We start from the raw sequence: 15,682 nt of genomic DNA, 5'->3' as shown, positions 1-15,682 counted from the left end.
TCTCAGACATTTGTCATATTCACAGGATATTCAATATATATCTAAATTATACAGGTTGTTGTACCTCTGGGACCGCAGCCATCTCCAGATTATGGTTCTGCCTCAGGTACCTGTAAATGCACAGATGGCCACTTCTATGGGAATTATCTAAATATTCTAGCCATCTTGCTTGACTATTTTTAGGACCCCCCCAGAGCTGTGCATGCACGGCCACCTCTCCATTCACAGCAGTGTAGGGTACCCACCTGTCATACATTAAGGTCCTGTGGATATGCTATCAATGACTTAGATGGAAGACCGCTTAATTTTTTTATAGCTAAAATCTACCTTTTAAAGGGAATCTGTCAGAAGGATCAACCCTCCTAAGCTATTATATGGACAGGCATGTCATGGAAATTTGAATACAAAAATACCTTGATTTCTGCAATCCAATGTTTTATTCCAGAGAAGGCCACATTTTTCTTTATATAAATGAGTGGTGAAGATCTATGGGCCGAACACAGATCTCCCTGAGAATCTGCAGCTAGAGATTATTTTAAATCAAAGGCGGTGAAACATGTACAGTAATGACTGACAGTCTGCTCTCCTGGTCTACATGTCTCACACTGGTAATGTCCCCTTTTATTTAAAATAGTCTCTTTAGGCAGATTCTCGGAGATTTGTGTCCGGTTCATAGAGCTTAATAGCTCATTTATATATTAACAAAGTATGGATTTTTCTGGAATAAAACATTTGATTGCAGATATCAAGGTATCACTTTATTCAGTTTCCTATAACCTGCATGTCCATATAGACGGCTTAAGAGGGATCCTAATGACAGATTCCTTTTAATATCCGTTAATAATGAGCTTTTTCACATTATTGCTTTTATCTCTGAAGCTAATTTCAGGATCTGCTGGTTTCTTGTTGACTAAAGGCCATGTGGGATAGGAGATGACATTTGATGAAAAGAGGGATGAAGAAATGTCCAGTTTGTAAGGACAAGCAGCTGTATATCGTGTTTTTCAGACTATAAGACGCACCGGACCATAAGAAGCACCCTGGTTTTAGAGGCGGAAAATAAAATTTTAAGCAAAAAATGTGGTCATAACACACTGTTATGGGGGGAGGATCTGTTGCTGACACTGTTATGGGGTTAATGTCACCAAATTCTCTACTAAGGTACCCCATCCTGCTAATGATCCTTTTGCCTTGTATATGATCCCCATCCTTGTATATATGTCCCTCATCCTGGTATGTGCCCACATCCAGGTACCGTATATGCCCTTTCCTGATATGTGCCCCAATCCTGCTATATACCCCAATCCGGGTATATGGCCTGTATCCTGTGGCACACACAAAAATAAACGTTTTTACTCATTCCACACAGCATCGCTCGTTTTCCTGTCTGTTCCAGCAGCAGCGCCGCTGACCTGTGTGGAGCCGTGTGCACAGCGTTGACGTTATCGCTGTGCGCACCGCTCTCCACACACGTCAGTGGGCCGGCTGACAGGATGACATTGCTATGCTGCAGGGATCGGTGGCAGGTGAGTATACTTATTCACTGCCTCCCGCGTTGATAGTGATGCTCGGGTGGCAGTGAATATAGCCATACATGTTCACTCCAGGCTGTAGTTGCCAGGCATCATCACGCGGGCCGTCTGTTTAGTATGCGTGCACCCTCCGCCCATCATCCCGCCTACCTGCCAGTGCCGGCTTCAGCACTGAGAAATGATGGGCGTCGGGATTCAGTGCATGTGAAAAGAGATAATGAGCGGTCCCACGTGGTCACGATAGGTGCTTCTACAGCCTGCGCATGTCACCGATGACCCGCTCCACCACAGCGCCCTCATTCCCTGCAGCGATTAGACTATAAGCCGCACCCCCCACTTTCCCCCAAAATTTTGGAGAAAAAAAAGTGGGTCTTATAGTCTGAAAAATACGGTATGTCCTTACAAAACTCAAAATTGGCAAAAGCAGAGTAAGGCTATGTTCACACTAGAAAAATGATTTTTCTTAAGAAATTTCTTAAGAGTGAAGGATTAGTGCACCTGCGTTAAAAAAACGCACCTGCGTTTTTGCTGCGTTTTCGGTGCGTTTTTGATGCGTTTTGACCGCTGGTTGCTCCCTGCGTTATTGTGCCAATTATCTATGGTAACTAACGCAGTTAGCTGCAGAAAAGAAGTGACATGCTCATTCTTTTTCTTAAGAAAATCTGAAAGAATTTTCTTAAGAAAAAAACGCAGTGTGCGCACAGCTAATTTTTTTTGCCATAGGTTTTGCTGGGGAATGTCTGCAGAAAGGTTACAAGAATTTCTCAAGAAATTTTTGCAGCAAAAACGGACCAAAAACGCAGGTAAAAAACGCAGTGTGTGAACATAGCCTAAGGGATAAGGCTGTGTTCTTATGCTGCCACATGTGGATGAATCTGGCCACTTGTGCTGGTCTGTGGCTCCATGTGGTGTGTTTATGAAAGTAGGTAGGTGTTTACCTGCATAATCATGGAGCTGTTCACTTTGGCCGCATATGACAGCTGAACTGTTGAGTCCCAGCCTTATTACAGTATATTAAGTATTTGTAAAGTTACTTAACCTTGTAATGATAAAACAATGGAAATGTTAAAATCTTAATACACAGAGAAATTAGAAGGAACTTGTCAGAAATTTTTACACCGGCAAATCATTTATATGACTGTAAAGCCATTTGACCACTTCCCATTTTTCTATTTTTGTTCTTCTCCCCCCCCCCCCCCCCCTTCCCCCTTCTTCCAAGACTCCAAGGCTTTTTTATTTTTTTTCTATTGTCACTTGATGTACTGTAGAGCAGGAATAAATTGCAAGTGTGAAAAATAGCACACTCCGCAATCGTTTTGTTTTTTCACTTTCTATATACGGTAAAAAAAGCCTTGCTATATGAGTTTCCAGGTCAGTACAATTATGGCTGTTCCAAACATGCATAAGTTTATTTTTTTAAAGGGAACCTGTCAGCAGAAATTTCGCAATAACCCAAAAAGATTCCCCTTCTGCAGCTCCTGGGCTGCATTCTAGAAAGGTTCCTGTTGTTATTGTGCCCCCTTTGAGACCTAAATAAATACTTTATAAAGTCTTACCTTTTTGTATGCAAATGTTTTTTTATGGTCACGGGGGCGGGCTGTCTTGCGTCCGTTATTCGCCTCCTGCCGTCTCTCATTGCTGATTTCCATATATGAGGACACCGCCCAGTGCTCCTGAGGTCTCGCAAATGCCCAGTGGCACTATCGTGGGACAGCACTGTGTAAAGTGTGACCGCTGGTGAGGTGATTGCGCATGCGCAAGATTATGGGTGGCGCTGTGATTGTCAGCGTCCACTTGCCCATAATCTCGTGCCCGCACTTTTCCCTCTGCCTCCACAGTTATGCGCAAGCGCTGGCCATATGAACCCACGTCACCTATTATCGCAGGCGCGAGATTATGGGCAGCGCTGGGATTGTCATCATCAGCATCATCCAAGTACCCGCCCATAATCTCGCGGTGGAGGCAGAGGGAAAAGTGCGGGCACGAGATTATGGGCGGGTGGACGCTGACAATCACAGCGCCACCCATAATCTTGCGCCTGCGCAATCACCTCACCAGCGGTCACACTTTACACAGTGCTGTCCCGCGATAGTGCCACTGGGCATTTGCGAGACCTCAGGAGCACTGGGCGGCGTCCTCATGTATGGAAATCAGCAATGAGAGACGGCGTAAAGCGGCAGGAGGCGAATAATGGACGCAAGACAGCCCGCCCCAGTGACCATAAAAAACATTTGCATGCAAAAAGGTAAAACTTTATAAAGTATTTATTTAGGTCTCAAAGGGGACACAATAACGACAGGAACCTTTCTAGAATGCAGCCCAGGAGCTGCAGAAGGGGAATCTTTTTGGGTTATTGCGAAATTTCTGCTGACCGGTTCCCTTTTAAGTGGTGAATTTTTTTTTTTTTTTTTATTATAAATTAATAATAAACATTTTTGGCTTCCATTGCTATTGTTTGAGATCTGAAACGTTTTTAATTTTCGGTTGATGGAGCTGTGGAAAGATTTAGGCTATGTGCGCACTAGAAAAGTGATTTTTCTCAAGAAAATTTCTTGAGAAACTACTGGGAGTTGAAGATTACCGCACCTGCGGTAAAAAAATGCACCAAAACCGCAGGAAAAACGCATGCGTTTTTGCCGCGTTTTTTCCGCAGGTTGGTCCCTGCGGGTTTTTTATGCTGAACTGCAATAAATAATATAGATAATAGATAGATAATCGATAGACAGAATGGATAGAGGGAAAGATGGATAGATGAATAGATCGATAGATGAGAAAGACCTATAAAATGTCCCACCCCCCTGCATATTCTAAGCTGGCACCCTTTAGTGACTTTCATGTGGCACTAAAGGGTGCCTAGCCTTGTATTTAGCCAAAAAATAAATAATTAAAAAAAAAAAAATGACGTGAGGTGCCCCCATCTTTTGTAGGCAGCCTGCAGACCACAGCTGGCAGCTTCACCTTGGTTGGTAATCCAAAACAGAGGGCACCCCACGCTGTTATTTTACATTAAATAAATAATTTAAAACAAAAAACGTGTGGTCCACCCCATATTGGATCACCAGCCAAGGTAAAGCGGACAGCTGGGGTCTGATATTCTCAGACTAGGGAGGTCCACTGTTATTGGACACTCCCCAGCCTAAAAATAGCAGGCTGCAGCCGCCCCAGAAGTGGCACATCCATTAGACGTGCCAATCCTGGCGCTTCGCCCCAACTCATCCCGTTGCCCTGGTGCGGTGGCAAACTGGGTAATATATGGGGTTGATGCCAGATGTGTAATGTCACCTGGCATCAAGCCCTGTGGTTAGTGATGTCACGCGTCTATCAGATACCTGACATCACAAACTCAATTAGTAAGAAATAAAAAATAGACAATAAAAGTTTTATTTGAAAAAACACTCCCCACATACCTTCTTTCACCAATTTATTGACAAGAACAATCAAATCTGGGTCCGGCGTAATCCAATAAGGGGGGGGGGGGGTCCCACGACGATCCATACCATAGTCCATGTCCCAGTAAGTGAAGAACAGAAGGTTCCCCATTGGCTGGAAGAGTAATGCAGTGACCTGAGCTGACATAAATAGGTCAGCCCAGGTCACTGCAGGGGATGCAGAGCGCTGCCATCAGGAGGTTGGATGAGATCATTACCTGCTGTGATGATCTCCTGCAGTCCTGCCATCAGCGCTGTCACTGCCTTCTATGTCCGCCGCGTTCTCAGCAGTATCGCGAGAGCCCGTGACGTCACCGCCAGTGACAGTCTCAGGCCGCGGGCATAGACGGCAGTGACAGCGGTGATGTCAGGAGGCAGGAGATCTTCACAGCAGGTAATGATCTCATCTCACCTCCTGACAGCAGCGCCCGTCATCCCCGCGGCTGCACGCACTGCTGTATGTCAGTGTCTGCCTGCGCTGCAGGGTGACAAGCTGCTGATACTGCGGGCAGACACTGACAAACTGCAGGGCAGGCAGCGGCGGGGCCGGAGCAGGACACAGACTGCACGGGCACCTGGAGGTCACACGGAAGTGCGGCGTCCAGAGAGTGTGACGTGTCTGTTTACTCTGCTCCGCTTCCTCTTCTGTCATAATGACATCATTTCCTGCAAAACCGCAGGCAGCAATGAGCATTACCGCAGGTAAATCGCAGCTATACCAGGGGTACACCGCACATCATTTGCTACCTGCGGTATACCCCCGGAATTTCGCGATTACATTACAGTGAATGGAGTGAAATACCGGGGGTATACCGCAAGTAGCTGCGGAAAAGACGTGACATGCACATTTTCTCAAGAAATTTTCTCAAGAAAATCTTCACAAAAAAATTTCTTGAGAAAAAAAGTGTGCGCACAGCTTTTTTTTTTTTTCCCATAGGTTTTGCTGGGAAATGTCTGCTGAAAGATTTCAAACATTTCTCAAGAAATTTCCGCAGCAAAACCGCGGGTAAATCCACGGATAAAAACGCCTAGTGCGCACAGGGCCTAAGGGGTTTTTTTTTTTTTTTGGCCCTGAGCTGACGTTTTTAGTGATGAATATTTTGTGGTACATAAGATGTTTTGATCGCATTTTATTACATTTTTATAAGGTGTTGCAGGGTAGGATAATCTGAAATTGTAGTTTTTGTTTTTTTTTGTTTTGTTTTTTTTTTCTTATCTTACTATATCGTTATATCGTTTATTGATGAGGAATATTTTTATTTTTCCATAGATCGGAATTTTACAAACGTAACGAATACAAATTTATTTTTTATTTTGCCTTTTTTTATTTCTTTATTTGTAATAGGTGAAGGGGCAAGTGATTTGAACTTTTATGGGTTTTTTTTCATATTTCTGAAAAATCTTTATTGTATTTTGTAGTTTCTTTAAGGGGGCTTTACATGCTGCGATATCGGTACCGATATCTCTAGCGAGCGTACCCGCCTCCGTCGGTTGTGCGTCACGGGCAAATTGCTGCCCGTGGCGCACAAGATCGCTAACACCCGTCACACGGACTTACCTGCCCTGTGACGTGGCTCTGGCTGGCGATCCGCCTCCTTTCTAAGGGAGAGGGTCGTGCGGCGTCACAGCGATGTCACACGGCAGCCGTTCAATAGATGCGGAGGGGCGGAGATGAGCGGGATGTAACATCCCGCCCACCTCCTTCCTTCCGCTTTGCCGGTGGCCGCAGGTAAGGAGATGTTCCTCGTTTCTGTGGTGTCACACACAGCAATGTGTGCTGCCGCAGGAACGAGGAACAACATCGCTACGCACAAGACAACGATTTTTGGTGTTTGGACGACTTCTCCAAAACCAACGATTTTTGTCTCTTTTGCGATCGTTTAAGGTCGCTTGTACGTGTTACACACTGCGATGTCGCTAACGACGCCGGATGTGCGTCACAAACACCGTGACTCCGACGATAAATCGTTAGCGATTATCGCAGCGTGTAAAGCCCCCTTTAGACTTTAATCAGCAATCTTCCGATTACTTATGCTATATATATATAGCAATACATCAGCGATGACAGGCATGGAAGTTTTCATCCATCACGTGGTGGGGGTGCCGATGGGCAATTTCTCGCTGCTGCAGCTTCTCTTTAAGGTCATAAAGAGGTCATTTTGCCTATCTTTTTTAAAGTACTACACATTCTCATGGTTTGGGGTGTAGAAGTTTCTGACAGGTTCCCTTGAAATGTACTGGCTCATGTCCATTTCAGGTGAACAAAAAAAAAGTTGTTGTCCCCCCCCCCCCCCCCCCCCCAATTCATCAATAGTTCCCTATGTATACCTGCGATATAAAGCCATCATCTCTGCACTGCCAATTGTTTAGAAAAAAAAAAAAATGTACTTGCCCAGAGGATACTTTTTTGGTATTCACCATAGGGCCTCTTGGGTACAAATTTGTACATCTGTCCAGAGATTTCCCTGGAGCATAAATCTAATATAATGAAATAATGAAACCATGATCACAAGCTACCACTGCAGTGTACACTACACACCTACACCCAAAAGACCTCACAAATATTTATTGCTGCCGTTAAGTTTTGCATTTTTTTTTTTTGTGCAATTAAAGGGGTTATTCAGGGCTATTTTATTTTTTGACTATGGGAGTAAGAGCTAACTAACAGTTCTAGTTCCTGCCTGTCCTACCGGGCTCTGGCTGAGAGCAGTCACATACTGCTCCTGCTGATCATTCTGCTGCTTCACATCAACAGAGCAGATCTTCCTCTTCTGCACTGTTGATGGGGTGTGACTGCCGAGAAGGCTTCCCGCCCTTAGGCAGCAGAGAGCCCTCTGTCCATTAGCATGACGTTGCCAGTAACATCCCGTCAACAGAGCGGAAGAGAAACTACTGGTCTGCCCAAGTGACAGTGACCCCTTTGTGCCAGTAGAGATCAAATACTTGCCTGTTTGATCTTAGGCCCATTGTAAAAAAAAAAAAAGTCCCAGATAACCCCTCTAAATGAAACTTGTCCCTTGTACACTACAGGCACAGTCTTAAGTTTACAGTCTCCATTTCTTTTTTTTTTTTTTCCTTTAGGTGGATTCCCGATGCATACCTGTTTTATCTAAATGGCAAAATTCATTTAGCATTAAAGTTATTCTTCAAGAACTTAGACGCATGATGATGTCCAAAGAAAATATGAAGCTCCCACAGCCTCCAGAAGGACAAACCTACAATAACTAATTGATGTGGGAATGGTTCCATTCTTCCTCCCAAACCCCCGCCACGAATTTCTAAAAGGCCTGCAATATGTATTGTTGCATGCCTCCTCTGCCTCTCCAGCTCAGAGAGGGAAAGCCCTTTCAGCCCTTCCAACTATAAACTGGGCACAATTTGCACATGACTCCTCATTGTTGGCTTGGATGTCTCCTAGTTTTGACTCCCATTGGTCATGGACATATTACGCAACGTTTGTTGCAGTGAAACCCCCATACACCTGCACAAGCGAAAACATTCACAGGAGTGTAGGGGTTCCAAACAAGTATTTTTTCTGATATTGTGTTGCTTGATCATTGGGATGTACACATTCATGACTTTTTTTTTTTCCTTTAAAGAACAGCAGTAATTATTTTTTTACATCTGTTATAGGGTTTCTTTTTCTGACATTTGCTGTGTGATATTTGCATTTCTATCAGATGCTCTTTAGCAACAGACTTTATTGTGTCAGCAGGTCCTGTTGTTAAAGGGGACCTGTCACCAGCTCAAAAGTTACTAGTTTGTGACCTTATTTTATTCTGACTTTTCCCCTAAATATTCCATTTTTTTTTTCTCTCCATAAAAACCCATCATAATGTTCTGGAGATATGGGCCATTTAATTTTGTGCTAATTTATATGGTCTTTCCAAGGAGCGTGGTGCATCGGATCCTCTAGTGCTTGGCTTTAGCCTCATTACCCGTCTTGGTAAAGTCCATAAAAATTAGCACTACATAAAAAGGACCGATCTCTAGAACCATAGGGCGGATTTAAAAAGAAAAACCGCAGCATACACTGGGGAGCAGCGGGAATAAAATAAGATCAAAGACTGGTCATGTTTGACCTCATGACAGATTGACTTTAAGCTGTGCTACAGACCATCGTAATTACATGTTCCTGCGTAGAATATACACTGTTTTTTTCTGATGTTTTTTTTTTTTTTTTTTGTTCAGAAAATCTGCATTTAACAGTTTAAGCAGTTTATTTGATTTCGAGAACACTCCTGCCCACTGTGTGTTTAACCCCTTAAAAACGCAAAAACTAAAACTTTCCTGGTACTTGTCTTATTCTTCCACTTTTCTTTTTGTTCTTCCATGACACACAAAAGCCACCGCAATTCTGCATAGTTTCTTGGATTTTGTTTATAGTGTTCGCTGTACAGTATAAATGACCTATAGATGTCATTTCGAGAGGTCAGTACGATTATGGTGATGCCAAATCTAGTTTGGAATGTATAGTTTAGAAAATATGGAAGAAAAACAAAATACACTTTGCTTGAGTCATCCATATATGAGACCTGCAGCGTTTTCATGTTTCAGGTTATAGAACTATGTGAGGTTTTTGGGTTTTGAGCAGCATCGTAATTTTTTCCATTGATACCATTTTGGGTAGATACAGCTTTTTTAATGTCTTCCTCATTGCATTTTTTTTGCCTCATTGTGACAGGGGAAAAAAAAGCAATTCTGGCAGCGATAGACACTCAAAATAGTGCGCCCCTGATGCTGTAAATGCAGTATTCAACAGGTTAAGCTTGGCTTCGCTCACGGCTGCTGTCATCTGATGGAAATGGAGTGGTCTCGGCTCCTGAGTCCGCCCCTTAGGCCAGAGTCACACTTGCGAGTGCCTCGCGTGTGTCTCTCATTGAATCACCCGGACTCGCACTCTCCTGACAGGAGCGGGTCGGTTGCATGTATGTCTATGCAGCTGAGATGCTCCTGTCCTGAGAGTGTGAGTCCGTGCCGGGTGATTCAATGAGAGACTCGTGCGAATTACACGCGAGGCACTCACAAGTGTTACTCTGGCCTTACACCTGATCTAGCCGAGCGCTTTAGATACACATTAGTAAAGGGTTAAAGAGGCTCTGCCAGCACAGAATGACTGTTCAAACCAAGCACAGGTGCATGGTGCATCATAGTGAGGCCAAACATTTAAATGCACCTTTCCACCTTCTTGTTTTCCTTCTTCCTCCTCACTTCTCTAGCTCTATGAAGCCAGAGCTGTCAAAGAAGAAGAGGCAGATGAAGAGAGAGAAAACAAGCAGGTAAGAAGGTGCTTTTAAATATTTGGCCCTGCCATAATGCACGTCCACCTGAACTTGGTTTGAGCAGTCATTCTGTACTGACAGTCCCTTTAAAGATGCTGTTGAAATGAATGTTTATTCCCCTTTGGTTTCTATGGAGAGCCTGAAGAAATGCAAGTAAAAAAACGCTAGAGAATTAAGAGCAGAATTCTAGCGTTTCTGCACAAAGAAAAAAATGTTAATGTGCATCCAAAATGCTTCAAAAAGAGGGGGAAACAAACAAAACAGAATAATCAGAGTAGATTGCATATTTTGGTTCGGACACTTGCAGAAAAAAAAGCAGTTTTTACGCTATGTGGGAACGTGGCCTCAAAGGTATTTCCATATTGAACACAATTTTGCGGGGTTAGAGATACAATCTACATACAAAAAATGTGTATATGTTTGGATTTATTGCATTATACATTTAAGACGGAGTTACAATCTGCTGATTGTTAATGGAAACAGTCAGCATTACTAACCGCTTAGTTGAGTTCCTATGACGCAAATAATGTTGTGTCTTGCACCTGATGGGCATTGCCCGGTGTGGATGTAATACTTCCCAGAATGTAAATCACCGAGACAACGTCTGACCATAATTAAAGCCTGAAAAAGATGCTAAATTAAAAAAAAAACAAAACAATGTTTTAGTTTTTTTTTTTTAATTTTCATCAGCACCACAAGAAAAAGTAATGATATTTGGCTAGATGTGAAATTTATTTTAGGAGGGAGCCCACTGGGAGGGAGGGGTGTCTGTAGACATCACATGATATTGCCTGAAGATAGTAGAATTTCGGAAGCACAATCACAGCACCAGGAAAGTCCAGTTTTTCTTCTCACCATCCTCAAAAAAAATCCTGTTAGGATAAGGTCGCCTCTGTGTATGTCCAGCCTGAGTTTTCTTTGCAGCTGTAGATACTAGCAGCACACCTGCAAAAAACTCCAAAAATATGGAAATGATAAATAAAAAATAGGCATAGTATCATGACGATATGACGAGAGCTGGTGTGCACCAAATTCACCTCCTCCATCCAGGGTGACTTTTCACACCATCTAATATAGGTTCCAAAAGACACCGGTGACCAGAAAAAGGAGCCTCACCAAGATTTATTAAAGGCGTTGTTAATCTTTAGGGACAATTTTCATTTTTTTTACTTAAATGCATGAAAAAAAAAAATAATTGTACGATAGGGTTTCATTAAATATATTGCACCGTTTACCTTCTATAGCCTCTCTGTTGAAAAGCCCATAGACTTTAAATTTCTAGACAGTCTTCGTTCTACTCTGCTATGATGTTTTAAAGTGTGACTGCATAGTAGAACAGCAATTGTGCAGTTCCTGGAGTGGGATGCCGGATCTCAGACAAAGCGGAGCTCCCCATAGAAAAGACAGAGACAGTAATAAACTGTCTGTGCCTTCTCTATCACTGTTTTCTATCACTGATGAAGCTCTGTGTATACAGCTATAGGAAGAGCTACTGGCGATTCCTCCTCCTGCCTCAGCAGTAATGTGATTGCAGGTAGGGAGTGAGCCGGAGCTGCTGGGCTCTAAAAGACCCAGTCAGCTCTGCTATGCAACTAGGAGGCTCTCTTTCCCCTGTAACTGAGGCTAATATACCAGCCCCAGTTACAGGAGGGATCAGATTAAAAAAAAATATTGAACAATATTGAAATGTATTTTATGATTTCATGGAGGACGTAATATGTCAAATGAATAAAAAATAGACAGTGGGCAAAAAAAAATCCACTGCCAGTCCAAATTGGTACTAGTCCCGCCGTTGCCCCCCGCCCAAAAAAAGAAATGTCAATTATATAAAACTTGCAAAGCAATGATTTTGCTATGAATCATTCGCACCATGAAAGGAGAAGAAATTTAAACTATATTTTAGTGGTCCTATGGGGTCCTAAAAAAAAAAGTTAAAACAAAAAAAAATGTCCCATTTATCACAAAAAAATGTGCAAAAGTTATTTGAACATGTGAATGTAAAAGTGTTACAGCGCTTTAAACTGCATGTGTGAAAAAAAAATAAAAATGTCGGGAACTGGTGCGGAACTGTGTTTATAGGTAGGATATCAAAAGAGAAAGGGTCTTCTGCTGATTCTGGACCCTCTATTGACCACCCTGGGTTGAGGGCATGATTTTGGTGCATGCTACTTTGTTGTCATTTTTGCTTTGCCATATAACTCACAATTTCTTCTTTTTGCTTGAGCCCCCTTTTGGTTTTTTTTTTTTTTTACTTTTAAACTATTCTTAAAGAGGTGTTCAGTGATTTCAGCTCTAAACTCTGCATAACGATTATTGCAGTCCCCATAATACAAGATGTATAATGATTTTTATGTGTAAACTTTAAAATCCTGTTCAAAGGTGGGAATTACGGTAAATAGTTTGTGCATCTCCGGGGCATTTTTATACTTCAACATATGTATTTGGGGTTAAAAATAATTTTTGCAGTTTGATTGTAGTAAAAATGTTGCACGGTTTGGCTTTTACACATTGTTTCCTTGCACATTCAACTTTGATGTGGTCTTTAGTCCTAAATCGGCTGCGAGAAGCTTAGTGGATATAAAGTCTCCCATTGGACCATCAGAATGAGCTCGCTGATTAATTCTCAGTTAACCTTTTCTGCAGTCAGCAGTAAATTGTGCAACATAACGACTATAGAAAGCAAATGGTGTAAAATTTTTATACGAAACCTAAATAGAAAATTATTTTTAGACAAAAATACATGCGTTTAGGTAACAAAAAAGTCCCCAATGGTGGACAACCCCTTTACATGTCATGCAGAAAATGTCAACCTAAGGAAAGTTCTGTTTATCACAGTAAACCTAGGCTTATAATAATCATGTCTTATCTGAATGTACTTCTGAAATAAAATCCTCCATGCTAGCGCCTGATCTTCACCCATCTGTCAGAAGAATGTTTCATTTAAAGATAGTCTTATTCTGAGTCTCGTATCTCAGAATATTTTTTAACCATGAAGAAATGTGATTGTGAAAAGTGAGTTCTAGCCAACTGCAGGCAGATGAGACCTTTGCACATCCCTCACGAGTCTGCCTATGAGAAATGGGAGGCTATTCTGAATACTTTACATACTGGATTGGGCATGTGAATTGTGCCGGTTATGACCAGCCTTAGTCCCGTAGTCATTTTTACAATTGAACTAGCTCATCCTTTTACAGAATAATTTTGAATCGGAATTATTGAGCTGGATATGCAAAATGAAAATGCAGAAAATAGGTTTTTTTCCCCCTAAATTCAGATTCTCCCCCTATACATGTTATATATAGGGCCAAGTATAGAATATTTAAAGGAGCATTCCTTTGTTTTGGTATTGCTCAGTAATGGGTGTGTAATGAGTACAATAGAATACTGTTTGCTGTCTTCTGCCGTTTCCAGCGCTGCTCCGCTCCTCTCCTGCGTCATGTGACCGCAGATCTTTCTTGCTGCCTCACACTGTGGACAGTTAGTTCTTTTCTTATTCTAACTCTATGAGCGCCTCGTTCTGATTCTCCTAGACTTACAGTGAAAAACTGACTTCTGGTCCACTCAGAAGAAGCTGTGTAAGCAAGTTGGTCACAAATGATCCAAGAGAGGACTAGAGCAGAAGATGGTGACCGGTAAGTTATTTTGATGTACACACCTCATACACAAGACTGTCTGGTAACAAATGGGCAATAAAAAAACTCCTATAAATGTTATTGAGTTGAGCAGCTTTATACTGTGGTAAGGTTGGCGTTATATTAAGATTGGATCCTTAGCTATAAAGTGCAAATTATTCGATCCCGCACATGGCATTTGCTGGGTAATTACACTTTTAGCTATTGCACTTCTGCGCACTGTCAATAATTAAACCCTGTAATGTTGTATTAATTTACAGGGGATTAGAGATGAGCACGGCATGAATTACTTCTCAACCTCCATACATGTAAGGGACACATGCAGGGCAGATAGAGCCGCACATGTCTTCGTCCCGGTTCTTAGGGCAATGTTAGAAAGCTTTCATTTGCCTCAAACTGTTATGAATCTGTCACAAAAGAAAAGCATGAAGATAGAGTAGTCACGTGGAGGTGAATATATATATATATATCGTACTTATTCAAAGATAAATTACAACAAAAACTATTTACATCCTGTTCAGCTGGGGGAGTGCTGTCGTAAAGAACGTTGTAGAAGGGACACAAATGGATTTTCTTTTGCAAGAGGCTTTAGACTTAGACAAAAATACTATGATGTGTCAAGGTGTTCACGTCACATCTTGATCGTTGAATTTCAGATGTGGAACTCTGTAAATCAGCTCCAGTTCGTTCCTTCTAACAGATTAGCAAACATTTGTTTACAGCCTTTATTCCAATAAACTGCAATCTTGTACAGCAGACGTATGTGAAAAAAGGATTCGGATAATGTGATCTGAGGCTGCAGCCAGTCTTACAATGTAAATAAAATGTTGAAAGTGATCGAAGACTTTTGTGCTTTTGTTTAAAGAGGCAAATCCTTAAAGGTGATGTCTCATCATGAAGATTTCATTTCATAAACTCCATTTGGACATCATATAGGGGGTTTCTTCTACTCTACGGAGCCCCAGTGCCGGCGCTATCACGGATCAAATGTACTTACGTCTGACAGATGCAAATACATTTGAATAGGAAGGCGGGAGCTGCAGTCACTCTCCGCAGCATAGTTTGTCTTGTACACACAATCTCACAGCAGGGCCTGGGTGGCACAACACAGCATATCGCGCTGCCTCCTGGTCCTGCTGATTGTGTGCTCAAGGCAAACTAATGCTGCCCGGCCTGCACACTGCTGAGGAGAGTATCAAAAGTAAAACCGCATGCAGTTTTTTTTAAATTTAAATAAGTAATTAAACCCCCCTGCCCCCCCCCCCCCCCAAAAAACAAACAAAAAACTGTGTGTTCGGTCTTCCCCAATTTTGATACCCAGACATGATAAAGCCGACAGCTGGGGCTGGTAGTTTCAACATCCGTTAGATGTGACAATGTGAACTTTTCCTACGCACCAGGGCAGTTGGGAGGAGCTGAGTAATAAGGGGATAATGATGGCTCACAGCTGCCCCATAGCCCTTGATTAGTAATGGGAGGTGTCTATGAGACCCTCCATTACTAATCTGTAAGTGAAAATAAATAAATACAAACACTGAGAAAATTCCTTTATTTGAAATACTGTAAAATACAAAAAAAACCCTTTTTTCACCCCTTTATTAACCCCCAAAACACCTAGGTCTGATGCAATCCACACGAGGTCCCACAACGATTCTGACTCTCCTGCACCTAAAGTCACAGCGCACGGGAACAGAACACGACCGCCTGCTGTAGGTTCACAGACCTGCATCTCCTTGCAGAAAACCAAGTTTGTTTTTTTTTGCCAAGGAAGTTTTTACACTATATTCCTGCACCCAATCTACACCACC

The 15,682-nt window shown here is 42.3% G+C and overlaps 1 protein-coding gene across 1 annotated transcript in view; it reads left to right on the top strand.

The window, feature by feature from the left end:
* UBE2V2 (ubiquitin conjugating enzyme E2 V2) overlaps positions 1 to 14,711 on the top strand; it is a 37,764-nt gene extending 23,053 nt beyond the window's left edge. The window contains exon 4 of the mRNA XM_075353286.1: positions 8,042 to 14,711. Within this exon, the coding sequence (XP_075209401.1) occupies positions 8,042 to 8,188 (147 nt within the window). The 3' untranslated portion in view covers positions 8,189 to 14,711. The remainder of the gene's footprint in view (positions 1 to 8,041) is intronic.
* The last annotated feature ends 971 nt before the right edge of the window (positions 14,712 to 15,682 follow it).

Source organism: Anomaloglossus baeobatrachus, chromosome 6 (assembly GCF_048569485.1).
Source record: "Anomaloglossus baeobatrachus isolate aAnoBae1 chromosome 6, aAnoBae1.hap1, whole genome shotgun sequence".
NCBI lineage: Eukaryota > Metazoa > Chordata > Amphibia > Anura > Aromobatidae > Anomaloglossus > Anomaloglossus baeobatrachus.
This window is presented reverse-complemented; position numbering and strand designations above follow the sequence as displayed.